General features: G+C 47.7%; 1 protein-coding gene across 1 annotated transcript in view; it reads right to left on the bottom strand.

Annotated features, from left to right (window-relative positions):
* The window catches only part of LOC147898153 (synaptotagmin-2-like), a 64,922-nt gene extending 51,693 nt beyond the window's left edge, over positions 1 to 13,229 (bottom strand). Inside the window, exon 1 of the mRNA XM_087378856.1 lies at positions 12,854 to 13,229. Coding sequence (XP_087234982.1) covers positions 12,854 to 12,964 — 111 coding nt within the window. The 5' untranslated portion in view covers positions 12,965 to 13,229. The remainder of the gene's footprint in view (positions 1 to 12,853) is intronic.
* Between the last annotated feature and the right edge of the window lie 224 nt (positions 13,230 to 13,453).

Raw genomic sequence — 13,453 nt, 5'->3', positions numbered from 1 at the left:
GTACGGACGAGATGTCGGCTGCAAGTTGTACGGTATGTACGGCGCCTCACATGCGGTACGGACGATGTACGACTGGCGACGATGTAGGTACGAAAGAGGCTGCAGGAGCTGTGCGGGCTGTACGGCGAACCAGTACGGAGCTAGTGCGTAGCGTTGTACGACAACGTACGAAATCCGTACAAGGTACGGATGACAAGCAGAGCAGGTACGACGATATGGCGTACGGAGCCCTGGTACGGATGGTGCTCCACGGATTGTTTCGAGCTGTACGGAATGTATGGCGAACGTACGGACAAATACTGCGTAGGAACTGTAGTACGACGCAAGTCTGTACGGAACGGGTACGCACGTAGAGGCTGTACAGCGATGATGCAGGAGGTGCTGGTACGAGCATCGCAGGTACAGTACGAACTGTACGGTATCAGTCTGTACGAATTGTACGGACGATTTGTACGGAAGGTGAACACATGGAGCTTGCGAGCTAGAGCTCGAAGTAGGAAGCACAGAGCAGGGTCAACCCGCTCTGATACCAAATGTGAGAATGGGAGAGAGCAACAGTGAGAGCAAGAAACAGGAGAGTGAGAAAGCTGAAAACGTAGTTGCAATTAGATGAGAGTATTACAACTGAATGGAGTAATGGGTTTTGTCTAAGTGACAAAACCTTATCACTTCACTAACCATAGTTAGTGAACTAACTGTGGTTAGGGCGAAAAACCTCTAAGTGAGGGAAAAGTGCCCCTAACCTACTTATTACATTACATTGGTCACTGCTAAATTATAGCAATAATTCTAACAGTAAGTGCATAATGCATTTGACTACTTTTCAACAGTAAAATGGAGTAAGCATGTCATGGTATGAGGACTGCACTATCCATGATAGTGTGTATATCGTTAAGCTTTGCAAGTAGATTCACACAAAGTCACGTCTTCATAAGTTTATGTTACTCAGTTCAGGAATAAACCCATGTTTTTCATTGACATTCTGATTTGAGGATGCTTGATTAGGGCATCCTTGTAATTATTCTAACTTCAGCATAAGTTTATGGTTCTGAGTTCAGGAATAAACTCAGGCTTTCATTGATATTCTGATTTGAGGATGATTGATTAGGGTATCCTTGTAATTGTTATAACTTCAGCATAGGTTTATGGTTCTAAGTTCAGGAATAAATGCAGGCTTTCATTGATATACCTTTGTAAGACTAGAATAAGTCCAATCGTACAAATTTAGATTTGAGGATGATTGATTAGGGTATCCTTGTAATTGTTCTAACTGCAAGCTATTGGAAGGTAAGGTGGGCTGCCTGAACGCAAAGAGTTTGACTTACACAACAGATATCAAAAGGGAGGGTAAGACTTATTATATTTGTGTAAAGGGTATGTAAGGCTCCTAAAATTTTGGCCATGCTTGACAGTCTTACACTTACTTAGGGGTAGTCTTCACAGGTCCGGTCTTCACGATAACCGATGCACACTCTCTCAGAAATAAATATGGACGGAGAGAGAAAGAGAGTATATTCATCCACCAGATGGTGGGCAGAAAAATAGCTCCAAGGGAGCAGTACAAAACACAGCAAAGTGCTGGAGAATATTGATGGACTCTCTCTCTCAGCAACTGCTCCAGATCTGAGTGCTGAACACAGCCTTGGAGAGGGGCTTTAAGTCTTGCACTGGATGATGGAATGAATGGAGGAGTAGGCCTTTTATAGGCACTGCCCAGGCCCCTTGAGTTGACCGACCAGCAGGGTCGGTACCCTATCTAGTGGCCACCCACATGGGCCCTAGAAAACCGACCAGGGTTGGCCCTGGTCGGTGGCCCTGGTTGGGCCGACTTGGCCTGCCACAGGCCCCTATATAAGGGTGCCCTGTGCAGCCAGTCTGCGCTGCTGCAGGAGCCTCCATGTGAGGCCTAAAGCCCTGTTTTACCTGCTGTTGCAGGCTGCAACCAGCCCGTATGCTGGTTGCCTATGATGCCGGCCTGAGTCTCTCTCTCTCCCCAGCCCTCCTACCTCTCACTGCCCCTTGTCCCCTCAAATCGGAGGCTCACAGGTGGGCACAGTGAGTTTCTAACACCCCCCCTCAATGTCACAACTGTGGGCCAATCCCCATTCCTTTGATGAGGTGCTCCATCTGTTCTCGAGGAAGTGCCTTCGTGAAGAGGTCAGACAGGTTGTCGGCGGTCGGGCAGTACATAAGCTCGATCACGTCGTCGATGATGAGCTCTCGAACAAAGTGGTAATGAACTTCGATGTGCTTGGTCCGCGCATGGTACACTGGATTCTTGGCAATGGCTATGCAACTCTGATTGTCCCACATCAGCACTGTTGCGTCCTCCTGACACACGTCCATGTCCTCAAGAATCCACCTCAACCACAGTGTCTCACACGAGACTGTACCGCTATACCCAACAAACATACATTTTCTGCTCCGGGAATCAAGCTTGGTCCTGTCTTCCTTGTGCACATGCACCCATGCGTTAGAACCAAAAATACGAAGATGAGTGATAGAGGGCTTCTTACCAAAAAATGCCTCATATGGAGTCTTGTCCTTGACGGCCTTCGTCTTGGTCATGTTGAGAATGTATACGGCTGTATTGATAGCTTCACTCCAATAGGCTTTAGAAAGGTTCCTACCTCGGAGCATAGCAAGCCCCGTCTCCGTGGTGGTTCTATGCTTCCTCTCGACTACCCCGTTTTGCTAAGAAGTATGTGCTGTGGTGAGTTGTCGCTTGATCCCATGCTTGCGACAAAATGTGTTGAACTCATTTGAGGTGAATTCTCCCCCCATGTCTGTACGGAACGTCTTGACATCCTCCCCTGTCTCCTTTTCAACTCTGGCCTTCCAATCCTTGAACTTCTCGAAAGCCTGTGACTTTTTGGCCAAGCAATACACCCAGGTCATTCTACTGAAATCATCCACAAAGAGAAGTGAGTACCTGGATCCTGGCCACGATGCTGTAGACATTGGGCCACAAATGTCGGCATGAACCAACTCAAGAGGTTTGCTGACCCGAAACGAGGCCTCTTGTGGGAACTTGTCCCTGTGTTGCTTGCCTTCTAGACAAGCCCTACAGACACCATCCTTGCCTGTAATTGGTGGAAGTCCATCCACCATCTTCGACTTTGACATTTCAGCCAAGGTTCCATAGCTGACGTGACCGAAGCGCTCATGCCAAAGTTTGGAATTTCTGTTGTCTTCATGAACCAACATTGCACTGAGGCGGTACAGTCCATTCTCTTAAACTCCTTGAGCCACCATCTGTCCATTTGCTTTGGATGTCACGGTGACCTTGCCATCTTGAAAGAGAACTGCCATGTTGTTTTGGTCCATCTGACTTACAAACAGTAAGTTCTTGCAAAGGTTGGGTACATAAAGTACTCCAGAGATATCCTTCTCCTCACCCATGGTTGCAATAAAAGAAATGCTACCGATGCCCTTCACAGGACACGTCCGGCTATCCCCGACAGAAACTTTGGAATCCGGGTGTGTACTTTCCATGGTTTTGAACCAAGTCTGTTAGACATGTGCTTTGAAGCACCACTGTCAACATACCAACCCTCTTTTCCTTCACTGTTTGCATACGCTGAACAATGTTCATTGATTAAAAACAACTGTCCAATCGTCACATTGGAAGAATCACTCTTAGGCTCTTCTTTGTTCCTAGCTTCTCTCTTCCGCTTCTGATCCGCCTTCTTCTTTCGGCATTCTGTGGCGGAGTGGCCAAGCTTTTCACAGTAAATTGCACTTCATTTTCTTCTTTCGATCAACGTCCTCTGACTTTTGAACTCCTTTGGCTTGCCTTTTCAAGGCTTGTCTTTGGCCACTAATGCCTTCTCGTCGGTTTGCGTAAAGAGTTTCTCTCGAGCCTCCTCCTGAAGCAGGAGTGGGCCAAGCTCCTCAAAGGTGATTGGCTTAGTCCGTTGACCCGCAGTGACCGTAGTCACAAAACTTTTAAAACTCCGTGGCAACTTGTGGAGTGTGAGCAACGCCAATTGACTCGAGTCCACCTTCTGACCAACCGCTGCGAGCTGGTCCCGCACGACTTTCACCTTTGTCAAATGGTCAAGCACACTATCACCCTCATTCATATCAAGATTATAAAGCTGATGCTGAAGAGTAATGATACGGGCTGTATAATCGGTTTCATACAGCTCCTTCAGTATGGCCCACGCCTCTGAAGACATCTCTGCCAACTGGATATGAGGAATCACAGCATCTGCTGTCGTGCCAATTAGCATTGCTAAGGCTTGGGCATCCCTCTCCTCCCATGCACTGAGTTCATCCGCATCTGCTTCAAATAAAACTTCACCTCTTTTGTCCACAATGTCCTCCGGCTTCTCCTCGGTCCCAATCACTATCTTCCACAGCTTCCGTGCCAACAGATGGCTTCGGATCTTGACTTTCCAGATTGGATAGTTCATCCCATCGAGCTTTCCAGCTTCACCAAAATTGGGAATAAATGAAGAAGGAAGATGACTGGAGAAGGAGGAAGGACGAGCGGGTGTAGAGGTTTCTGAACGCTGATCCATCTCGGTGAATAGCAAACTGAAAAAAAACTGAAGCAAAAAAGATGTACTGACCTCCCGTGCTAGCCTGAGCTGAAAACAGAATCGCCATTCTGCCAAGGGACTCCTTCCTTCAGAGAGTGCTTTGATGAAGAAGAGTTGAGAGCCTATGGCTCTGATACCATGTTAGAAATCAAGAGGGAATGAATCACTCAAACCTCCACCAAAGATCTCTCCAACTCTTACACACACTCAACTCAGATAGATGATCACAAATGCAACAAACACTCTCTCAGAAATAAATATGGACGGAGAGAGAAAGAGAGTATATTCATCCACCAGATGGTGGGCAGAAAAATAGCTCCAAGGGAGCAGTACAAAACACAGCAAAGTGCTGGAGAATATTGATGGACTCTCTCTCTCAGCAACTGCTCCAGATCTGAGTGCTGAACACAGCTTTGGAGAGGGGCTTTAAGTCTTGCACTGGATGATGGAATGAATGGAGGAGTAGGACTTTTATAGGCACTGCCCAGGCCCCTTGAGTTGACCGACCAGCAGGGTCGGTACCCTGTCCGGTGGCCGACCACATGGGCCCTAGAAAACCGACCAATGTTGGCCCTGGTCGGTGGCCCTGGTTGGGCCGACTTGGCCTGCCACAGGCCCCTATATAAGAGTGCCCTGTGCAGCCAGTCTGCGCTGCTGCAGGAGCTCCATGTGAGGCCTAAAGCCCTGTTTTACCTGCTGTTGCAGGCTGCAACCAGCCCATGTGCTGGTTGCCTATCATGCCGGCCTGAGTCTCTCTCTCCCCAGCCCTCCTACCTCTCACTGCCCCTTGTCCCCTCAAATCGGGGGCTCACAGGTGGGCACAGTGAGTTTCTAACACCCCCCATCAATGTCACAACTGTGAGCCAATCGCCATTCCTTTGATGAGGTGCTTCATCTGTTCTCGAGGAAGTGCCTTCGTGAAGAGGTCAGACAAGTTGTCGGCGGTCGGGCAGTACATAAGCTTGATCACGTCGTCGATGATGAGCTCTCGAACAAAGTGGTAATGAACTTCGATGTGCTTGGTCCGCGCATGGTACACTGGATTCTTGGCAATGGCTATGCAACTCTGATTGTCGCACATCAGCACTGTTGCGTCCTCCTGACACACGTCCATGTCCTCCAGAATCCACCTCAACCACAGTGTCTCACACGCGGCTCTGTACTCTGCCTCTGTAGATGAAAGGGCCACTGTGGGTTGCTTCTTACTCAGCCAAGAGATGGCACCAGATGCAAGGAAAAAACAATACCCTGTTGTTGATCTCTTGGTGTCAGCATCACCCACCCAATCACTATCACAGAACCCGCCTAGTTCGATGCCTTTGGTATAGGTGATCCCGTAGGTGCAAGTACCCTTTAGATACCTCAACACCCGTAAACCTGCATCCCAATGACTCTTCCTGGGAGACGCAGAGAACTGGCATAATAGCCCAACTGCATAACAAATATCACGTCGAGTATTGGTAAGGTAAAGCAAACTTCCTACCAATCCTCGGTACAAAGGAGTATCGACTGGCTGAGATGTGTCGTGAACACTTAGCTTGAGCCCGACCTCCATGGGGGTTACTGCTGTCCTGCAATCCTCAATCTGAAATCTCTTCAGAAGTTCTCTGCAATATTTCTCCTGTGAAATGAAGATCCTGTCTTTGGCCTGCTTTACTTCTATCCCAAGGAAGTAGTGTAAGAACCCAAGGTCAGTCATCTCAAACTCAGACATGAGTAGCTCCTTGACCTGAGAAATCTTCTTGACATGGTCACCTATCAAGATAAGATCATCAACATAGAGGATGAGTACCAATCGCAACCCCTTCTCAATGAACAAGTGGTGGTTTGCCTCAGAAGGGCTCCGACTTAGCCCTATCTTCTGAAAGAATACATCAATCCTTTGGTACCAAGCTCTAGGAGCCTGTTTCAGCCCATATAGCACCTTCTTCAACTTGCAGACCTTTAATGGGGACCCTGGATCTTGAAAGCCCGGTGGCTGCTCTAAACGTATACCTCCTCCTCCAAGGTTCCATTAAGGAATGCGGACTTCACGTCCATTTGAAAAATAGGCCACTGGAATTGGGCAGCAAGGGCAATCCCTGTCCGGATAGTAACCATGCGGGCTGTGGGAGCAAAAGTTTCATCAAAATCCATGCCTTCAGTTTGAGCAAAACCTTTGACCACTAACCTTGCTTTATACTTATCCAAGCTGCCGTCTGATTTGTATTTAAGTTTGTATACCCACTTAGTGCAGATGACTTTCCATCATGGGGGCCTGGCCACTAAGTCCCAGGTATTGTTCTCAGGATAGCATCCATCTCTGCCTGCATGGCAGCCTGCCATTCTAGATGGTCCTTCGCCTCCTCGAAGATCCTTGGCTCTTCAAGCTGAGCCACCAACGCAAAATTCACGAATGGGGTCCTCTGAAGACGTTGGGACCGTCACAATCCGGAATTGCTACTCTCAAGTATTTCGGTGACCCGAGACTCTTCCAATGTCCGTAGGTACCATTAGGGCAACCTCTTCTGCTTCTCAGTGGGAGGAGGAACTGGAACTGCTTCTGGAACATCCTGCTCTTCCTCAGTACCTTGTGGAACATCAGCTTCCGATTTCGCCACCTCTTGGATGGTCAACCTGGGGCGGGGTGGGTTCGGGGGTTGAACAATCTCCTCCTCCTCAATCTGAGGCTCCTCCGGGGATTCAAGTTCCTTTTCCTCAAAGACAACATCCCGAGTGATAAGGATCTGCTTCTTTACTGGATCGAAGAGTCGATAGGCCTTGGACTCTTCGCTATACCCAACAAAGATACATTTTCTGCTCCGGGAATCAAGCTTGGTCCTGTCTTCCTTGTGAACATGCACCCATGCGTTAGAACAAAAAATACGAAGATGAGTGATAGAGGGCTTCTTACAAAAAAATGCCTCATATGAAGTCTTGTCCTTGACGGCCTTCGTCTTGGTCCTGTTGAGAATGTGTAGGGCTGTATTGATAGCTTCACTCCAATAGGCTTTGGAAAGGTTCCTACCTCGGAGCATAGCAAGCCCCGTCTCTGTGGTGGTTCTATGCTTCCTCTCGGCTACCCCGTTTTGCTGAGAAGTATGTGCTGTGGTGAGTTGTAGCTTGATCCCATGCTTGAGGTGAATTCTCCCCCCATGTCTGTACGGAACATCTTGACATCCTCCCCTGTCTCCTTTTCAACTTTGGCCTTCCAGTCCTTGAACTTCTCGAAAGCCTGTGACTTTTTGGCCAAGCAATACACCCAGGTCATTCTACTGAAATCATCCACAAAGAGAAGTGAATACCTGGATCCTACCCACGATGATGTAGACATTGGGCCACAAATGGAAGGGGGAGAGGGGAGGAGAGAGGGAGATGGGGAGATGACGAAATAGAGGGAGAGGGAGAGGGAGAGGTTTGCTGGCCCGAAACGAGGCCTCCTTCTAGACAAGCCCTACAGACACCATCCTTGCCTGTAATTGGTGGAAGTCCATCCACCATGTTCGACTTTGACATTTCAGCCAAGGTTCCATAGCTGACGTGACCGACGCACTCATGCCAAAGTTTAGACTTTCCGTTGCTTCATGAACCAACATTGCACTGAGGCGGTACAGTCCATTCTCTTCAACTCCTTGAGCCACCATCTGTCCATTTGCTTTGGATGTCACGGTGACCTTGCCATCTTGAAAGAGAACTGCCATGTTGTTTTTGTCCATCTGACTTACAAACAGTAAGTTCTTGCAAAGGTTGGGTACATAAAGTACTCTAGAGATATCCTTCTCCTCACCCGTGGTTGTAATGAAAGGAATGCTACCAATGCCCTTCACAGGGCACGTCCGGCTATCCCCGACAGAAACTTTGGAATCCAGGTGTGTACTTTCCATGGTTTTGAACCAAGTCTGTTAGACATGTGCTTTGAAGCACCGCTGTCAACATACCAACCCTCTTTTCCTTCACTGACTGCATACGCTGAATAATGTTCATTGATTAAAAACAACTGTCCAATCGTCACTGGCAGAATCATTCTTAGGCTCTTCTTTGTTCCTCGCTTCTCTCTTCCGCTTCTGATCCGCCTTCTTCTTTCGGCATTCTTTGGCGGAGTGGCCAAGCTTTTCACAGTAATAGCACTTCATTTTCTTCTTTCGGTCAACGTCCTCTGACTTCTTGAACTCCTTTGGCTTGCCTTTTCCAGGCTTGTCTTTGGCCACTAATGCCTTCTCGTCGGTTTGCGTAAAGAGTTTCTCTCGAGCCTCCTCCTGAAGCAGGAGTGGATCAAGCTCTTCAAAGGTGATTGGCTTAGTCCGTTGACCCGTCGTGACCGTAGTCAGAAAACTTTTGAAACTCCGTGGCAACTTGTGGAGTGTGAGCAACGCCAATTGACTCGAGTCCACCTTCTGACCAACCGCTGCGAGCTGGTCCCGCACGACCTTCACCTTTGTCAAATGGTCAAGCACACTATCACCCTCATTCATATCAAGATTATAAAGCTGATGCTGAAGAGTAATGATACGGGCTGTATTATCGGTTTCATACAACTCCTTCAATATGGCCCACGCCTCTGAAGACGTCTCTGCCAACTGGATATGAGGAATCACAGCATCTGCTGTCGTGCCAATTAGCATTACTAAGGCTTGAGCATCCCTCTCCTCCCATGCATTGAGTTCATCCGCATCTGCTTCAAATAAAACTTCACCTCTTTTGTCCACAATGTCCTCCGGCTTCTCCTTGGTCCCAATCACTATCTTCCACAGCTTCCGTGCCAACATATGGCTTCTGATCTTGACTTTCCAGATTGGATAGTTCGTCCCATCGAGCTTTCCAGCTTCACCAAAATTGGGAATAAATGAAGAAGGAAAATGACTGGAGGAGGAAGGACGAGCAGTGGGTGTAAGGCTTCTGAACGCTGATCCATCTCGGTGAATAGCAAACTGAAAAAAAACTGAAGCAAAAAAGATGTACTGACCTCCCGTGCTAGCTTGAGCTGAAAACAGAATCGCCTTTCTACCAAGGGACTCCTTCCTTCAAAGAGTGCTTTGATGAAGAAGAGTTGAGAAGAGTTGAGAAGAGTTGAGAGCCTATGGCTCAAATACCATGTTAGAAATCAAGAGGGAATGAATCACTCAAACCTCCACCCAAGATCTCTCCAACTCTTGCACACACTCAACTTAGATAGATGATCACAAATGCAACAAACACTCTCTCAGAAATAAACATGGACGGAGAGAGAAAGAGAGTATATTCATCCACCAAATGGTGGGCAGAAAAATAGCTCCAAGGGAGCAGTACAAAACACAGCAAAGTGCTGGAGAATATTGATGGACTCTCTCTCAGCAACTGCTCCAGATCTGAATGCTGAACACAGCCTTGGAGAGGGGCTTTAATTCTTGCACTGGATGATGGAATGAATGGAGGAGTAGGCCTTTTATAGGCACTGCCCAGGCCCCTTGAGTTGACCAACCAGCAAGGTCGGTACCCTGTCTGGTGGCCGACCACATGGGCCCTAGAAAACCGACCAGGGTTGGCCCTGGTCAGTGGCGCTGGTTGGGCCGACTTGGCCTGCCACAGACCCCTATATAAGGGTGCCCTGTGCAGCCAGTCTGCGCTGCTGCAGGAGCCTCCATGTGAGGCCTAAAGCCCTGTTTTACCTGCTGTTGCAGGCTGCAACCAGCCCGTGTGCTGGTTGCCTATGATGCCGGCCTGAGTCTCTCTCTCTCCCCAGCCCTCCTACCTCTCACTACCCCTTGTCCCCTCAAATCGGGGACTCACAGGTGGGCACAGTGAGTTTCTTAACAGCGGAACTACGAGAGGCTGCAGGTGACTATGGGATCCAGGATGATTCAGAGCAAGCCCTCAATTCCCCACCAGATCATACAAGCAAAGTTCAGCATGATACCACTCTAGGTGATGTCATCTTCCAAACGGTCACATATCTCCACAGGGTCTGGGCCTTACCTAGAGGAGATTACCGAGATTGGCACTAGAGTCATCTATACGACTAGTTGAGAGGGGGCTTAGCATGGCTTGGTATGCATGCATGTCCAAATGGTTTCTCAGCTAGGGCATCCACATGGACCGTCTCACCCCCTTTCAATACAGCTTAGATGCTAGATGCCCCTGACCATCTGATCCTATGGGATGAGATCAACCATACTATACTACGGTTGGACTTACTCCAGATTCATACATCACGGGCTTGGGGGGTCAGGATTTTCCCACCAAGATCCGATTCTACTGTGATCACTTCCTGAGAGTATTGGTGCATGGGCTGATGATCAGTCCCCAGTAATTGGAGGACAGACAAGTCTCACATGCTTTTGAGTATTCTACCGTGATCACTTCCTGGGAGTAGTGGTGGATAGAGTGCTTATCAAAACCCAGTACTTGGAGGACAGACGAGTCTTACATGCTTTGAGGATCACCATTGGACAGATGCAGGTCTCGTCCCATCAACTGAGGATTGAGGCAGGGAGAGAAACAGGTACACCCAGAGAGCAACAGATCTGTAGACTATGCACTTTGGAGGAGGTAGAGACAAAGGAGCATTTCATGTGTACTTGGCCGCTTATTTCAGCGGGAACCCGGGTTTGGGCCTCTCTCCCAACTGATTCACTTCCAAGATGCAGAGACGGGGCACGTACGATGGAGGTTCAGTCCATCACAGCTATATTTGGGGATCAGAGGTGTCACTATCAACATGACCTGCCAAATACAGAGATCATGGAGACCACACACCCCGCCGCAGTGAGAGACAACCTGGCAGACACAGATATGAGATACTTTGGCAGAGATCATAGGAGAGCCACCTTAGCACTGGGTTATGTATTTTGACTCTGAGTTTGAGTACTGGTTTTGATTTATTGTATTTTGAGTTTGGTTTAGCATAGTACTCAGCAAAGGGCCTTAGCGAGCCCTCTGCTTCAGCCCACAATGGCTTGTACGGGTTATTTCTGTGATTGTACTTTCTCATAGGCCCGCGAGGTATCCCGAAGATGGTAATGCATTTTTCTTTCTTTTTCTCTCTCTTTCTCGATATTACATCTCTTGCAGTTCAGTTCTCTACATCCATTACTGGTGGATAGCTTTTCTGGCAGATTACACCCAACCCTGCTCCACCCTCCAACACAGATGGAGGTAGAATTTAGCATGTCCATTCAATTTTGCCGGCCTCCTCCTCCCCTTTCCATCCATATTTCAGGACATTTTAGCTCACCAGCAGAAAATGCAATTACAATAGGAGAGAGGACAAAGTCTACGATTGTGCCGTTTAATTACTCGTGGTGGCCCCTGTTTCATCAACTTGGAAGCAGTCACCTCTATCTTATGCAAGACCAATAGCGCTACACTATCCATAGCAGTTCGATGCCTCTAGCTTCAGCAAGGCTAATATTACAATGATTGCTTGAAAATATCATGCTGGAGTACGACGAGTGGCAGAGCACAAAAAAACTCCACTGTGGCATATGCTCAAGAGCTGGAAGTTCAAGGCTCCAAGCTACAGTGAGCTCCACGTTGCACATGTCACAGTTAAGCTTTGATACTTGAGAGGTAGAAATTTGATTTTCAGACGACCTAAAATGGCAATCCACTCTGATTGAGTTAGGCTTGTTCGGCCTTACAGAACACCATGGATTCAAACAACCTAATCAAAATGCCTTTATAAATTAAATCCATCATATATTTTGAGTACGAGCTGCTCACCCAGGTCTCCGGATCAATCACACTTGTAGAACTCAAGATTCAGTATTCTTCTTCTAGAACCTTAATATTTGGACTAATTCCCCATCAACTTCTCCTAATGTAGATGGAGCGATCCATTTGTCAACACTGTAAAGGTAGAAGCCTCAGATCTTCAGGGTGGTTCATCTGGTGAGGCAGGGAAACCAAGTAAACGTCGTAATAGGACTGGCCTTTTAAGTCGGATTCACACTTGTGGAACTAATGACAAAATAACTTTAAGAGTATCTGCCGCAGGAGAGCCCTGTTTATGTTGACACCCTGAGTTAATGCGTTAAACCCCTTGTCTAGCATTTCAATGCTCAACTTCCATTGTCGTTTGTCAAAACCAGTGCTAATCTATGCTTGCTGCTGCGAAAGGACGCTCACAATGGTGACTCATCAGAGTGATTCCAATTGTCACGTGTTTTGTCAGACTTTCAGCTGCGATACTATACTTCAAATTTGCTAAAGATCGTCGTCTGACTGTGGGCTTGTGCGTTTTCCCGGCTACTGACAAATTACAGAGGTTGTTGCATAACGAGGAAGAAGGAAGACAGCCTCAGCATTGGGCAGAGAGACAACATGTCTACACCAAGGAGACAGGGGCGCACCTTAACGTCAATGGGTTGCCAGTAGATGAAGAGGAAATAGCCCACGACGAGACCGAGGGTGATACCGAAACCGAACCCAAAGAAACCGAAGAGGGTACTGAAGAAACCCATTTGGAAGGGAAGGGAAGGCAGGTGGTAGGAGGAGGAGGGAAGGGAGAATGAAGCACAACAGAGAGCATAGGTACTGATGGGGAAAAAGTGGTAAAGGTAAACGCAATGCAAGATACGTTAGTGAGTAGATAAGAACGGTTCGATAGACAAGACTGCAGCTATCAATGCTAGACACAGACAGATTAGAAAGCCAGAGGGGGGGGATCCGTGTCGGTGTTGGAAAAGCTAGCTGGCTCCTTTGGAAGTATTGCGTCAGTATTCTGTAACTCCATCAATTTTGGTTGATTTTGAAGATACCAATTTGTAACTCCATCTTGTTCGAACGCGTTTTCTTTGCCTCTTTGATTCATTGTCAAGATACATCCTTGGTTAATTGTCAAGATCGCAATGGTAGCTCTCTCGTATCCTTTGCCTCTTTGATTCATTGTCAAGATAGAGGGTGTGGTAGCTTGCACTCCACATCTTGGATTGATTGTGCATAATACGTAT

Source organism: Dipteris shenzhenensis, chromosome 9 (assembly GCF_047967505.1).
Source record: "Dipteris shenzhenensis isolate YYH24624 ecotype China chromosome 9, Dip_SZ_1.0, whole genome shotgun sequence".
Taxonomy (NCBI): Eukaryota; Viridiplantae; Streptophyta; class Polypodiopsida; order Gleicheniales; family Dipteridaceae; genus Dipteris; species Dipteris shenzhenensis.
This window is presented reverse-complemented; position numbering and strand designations above follow the sequence as displayed.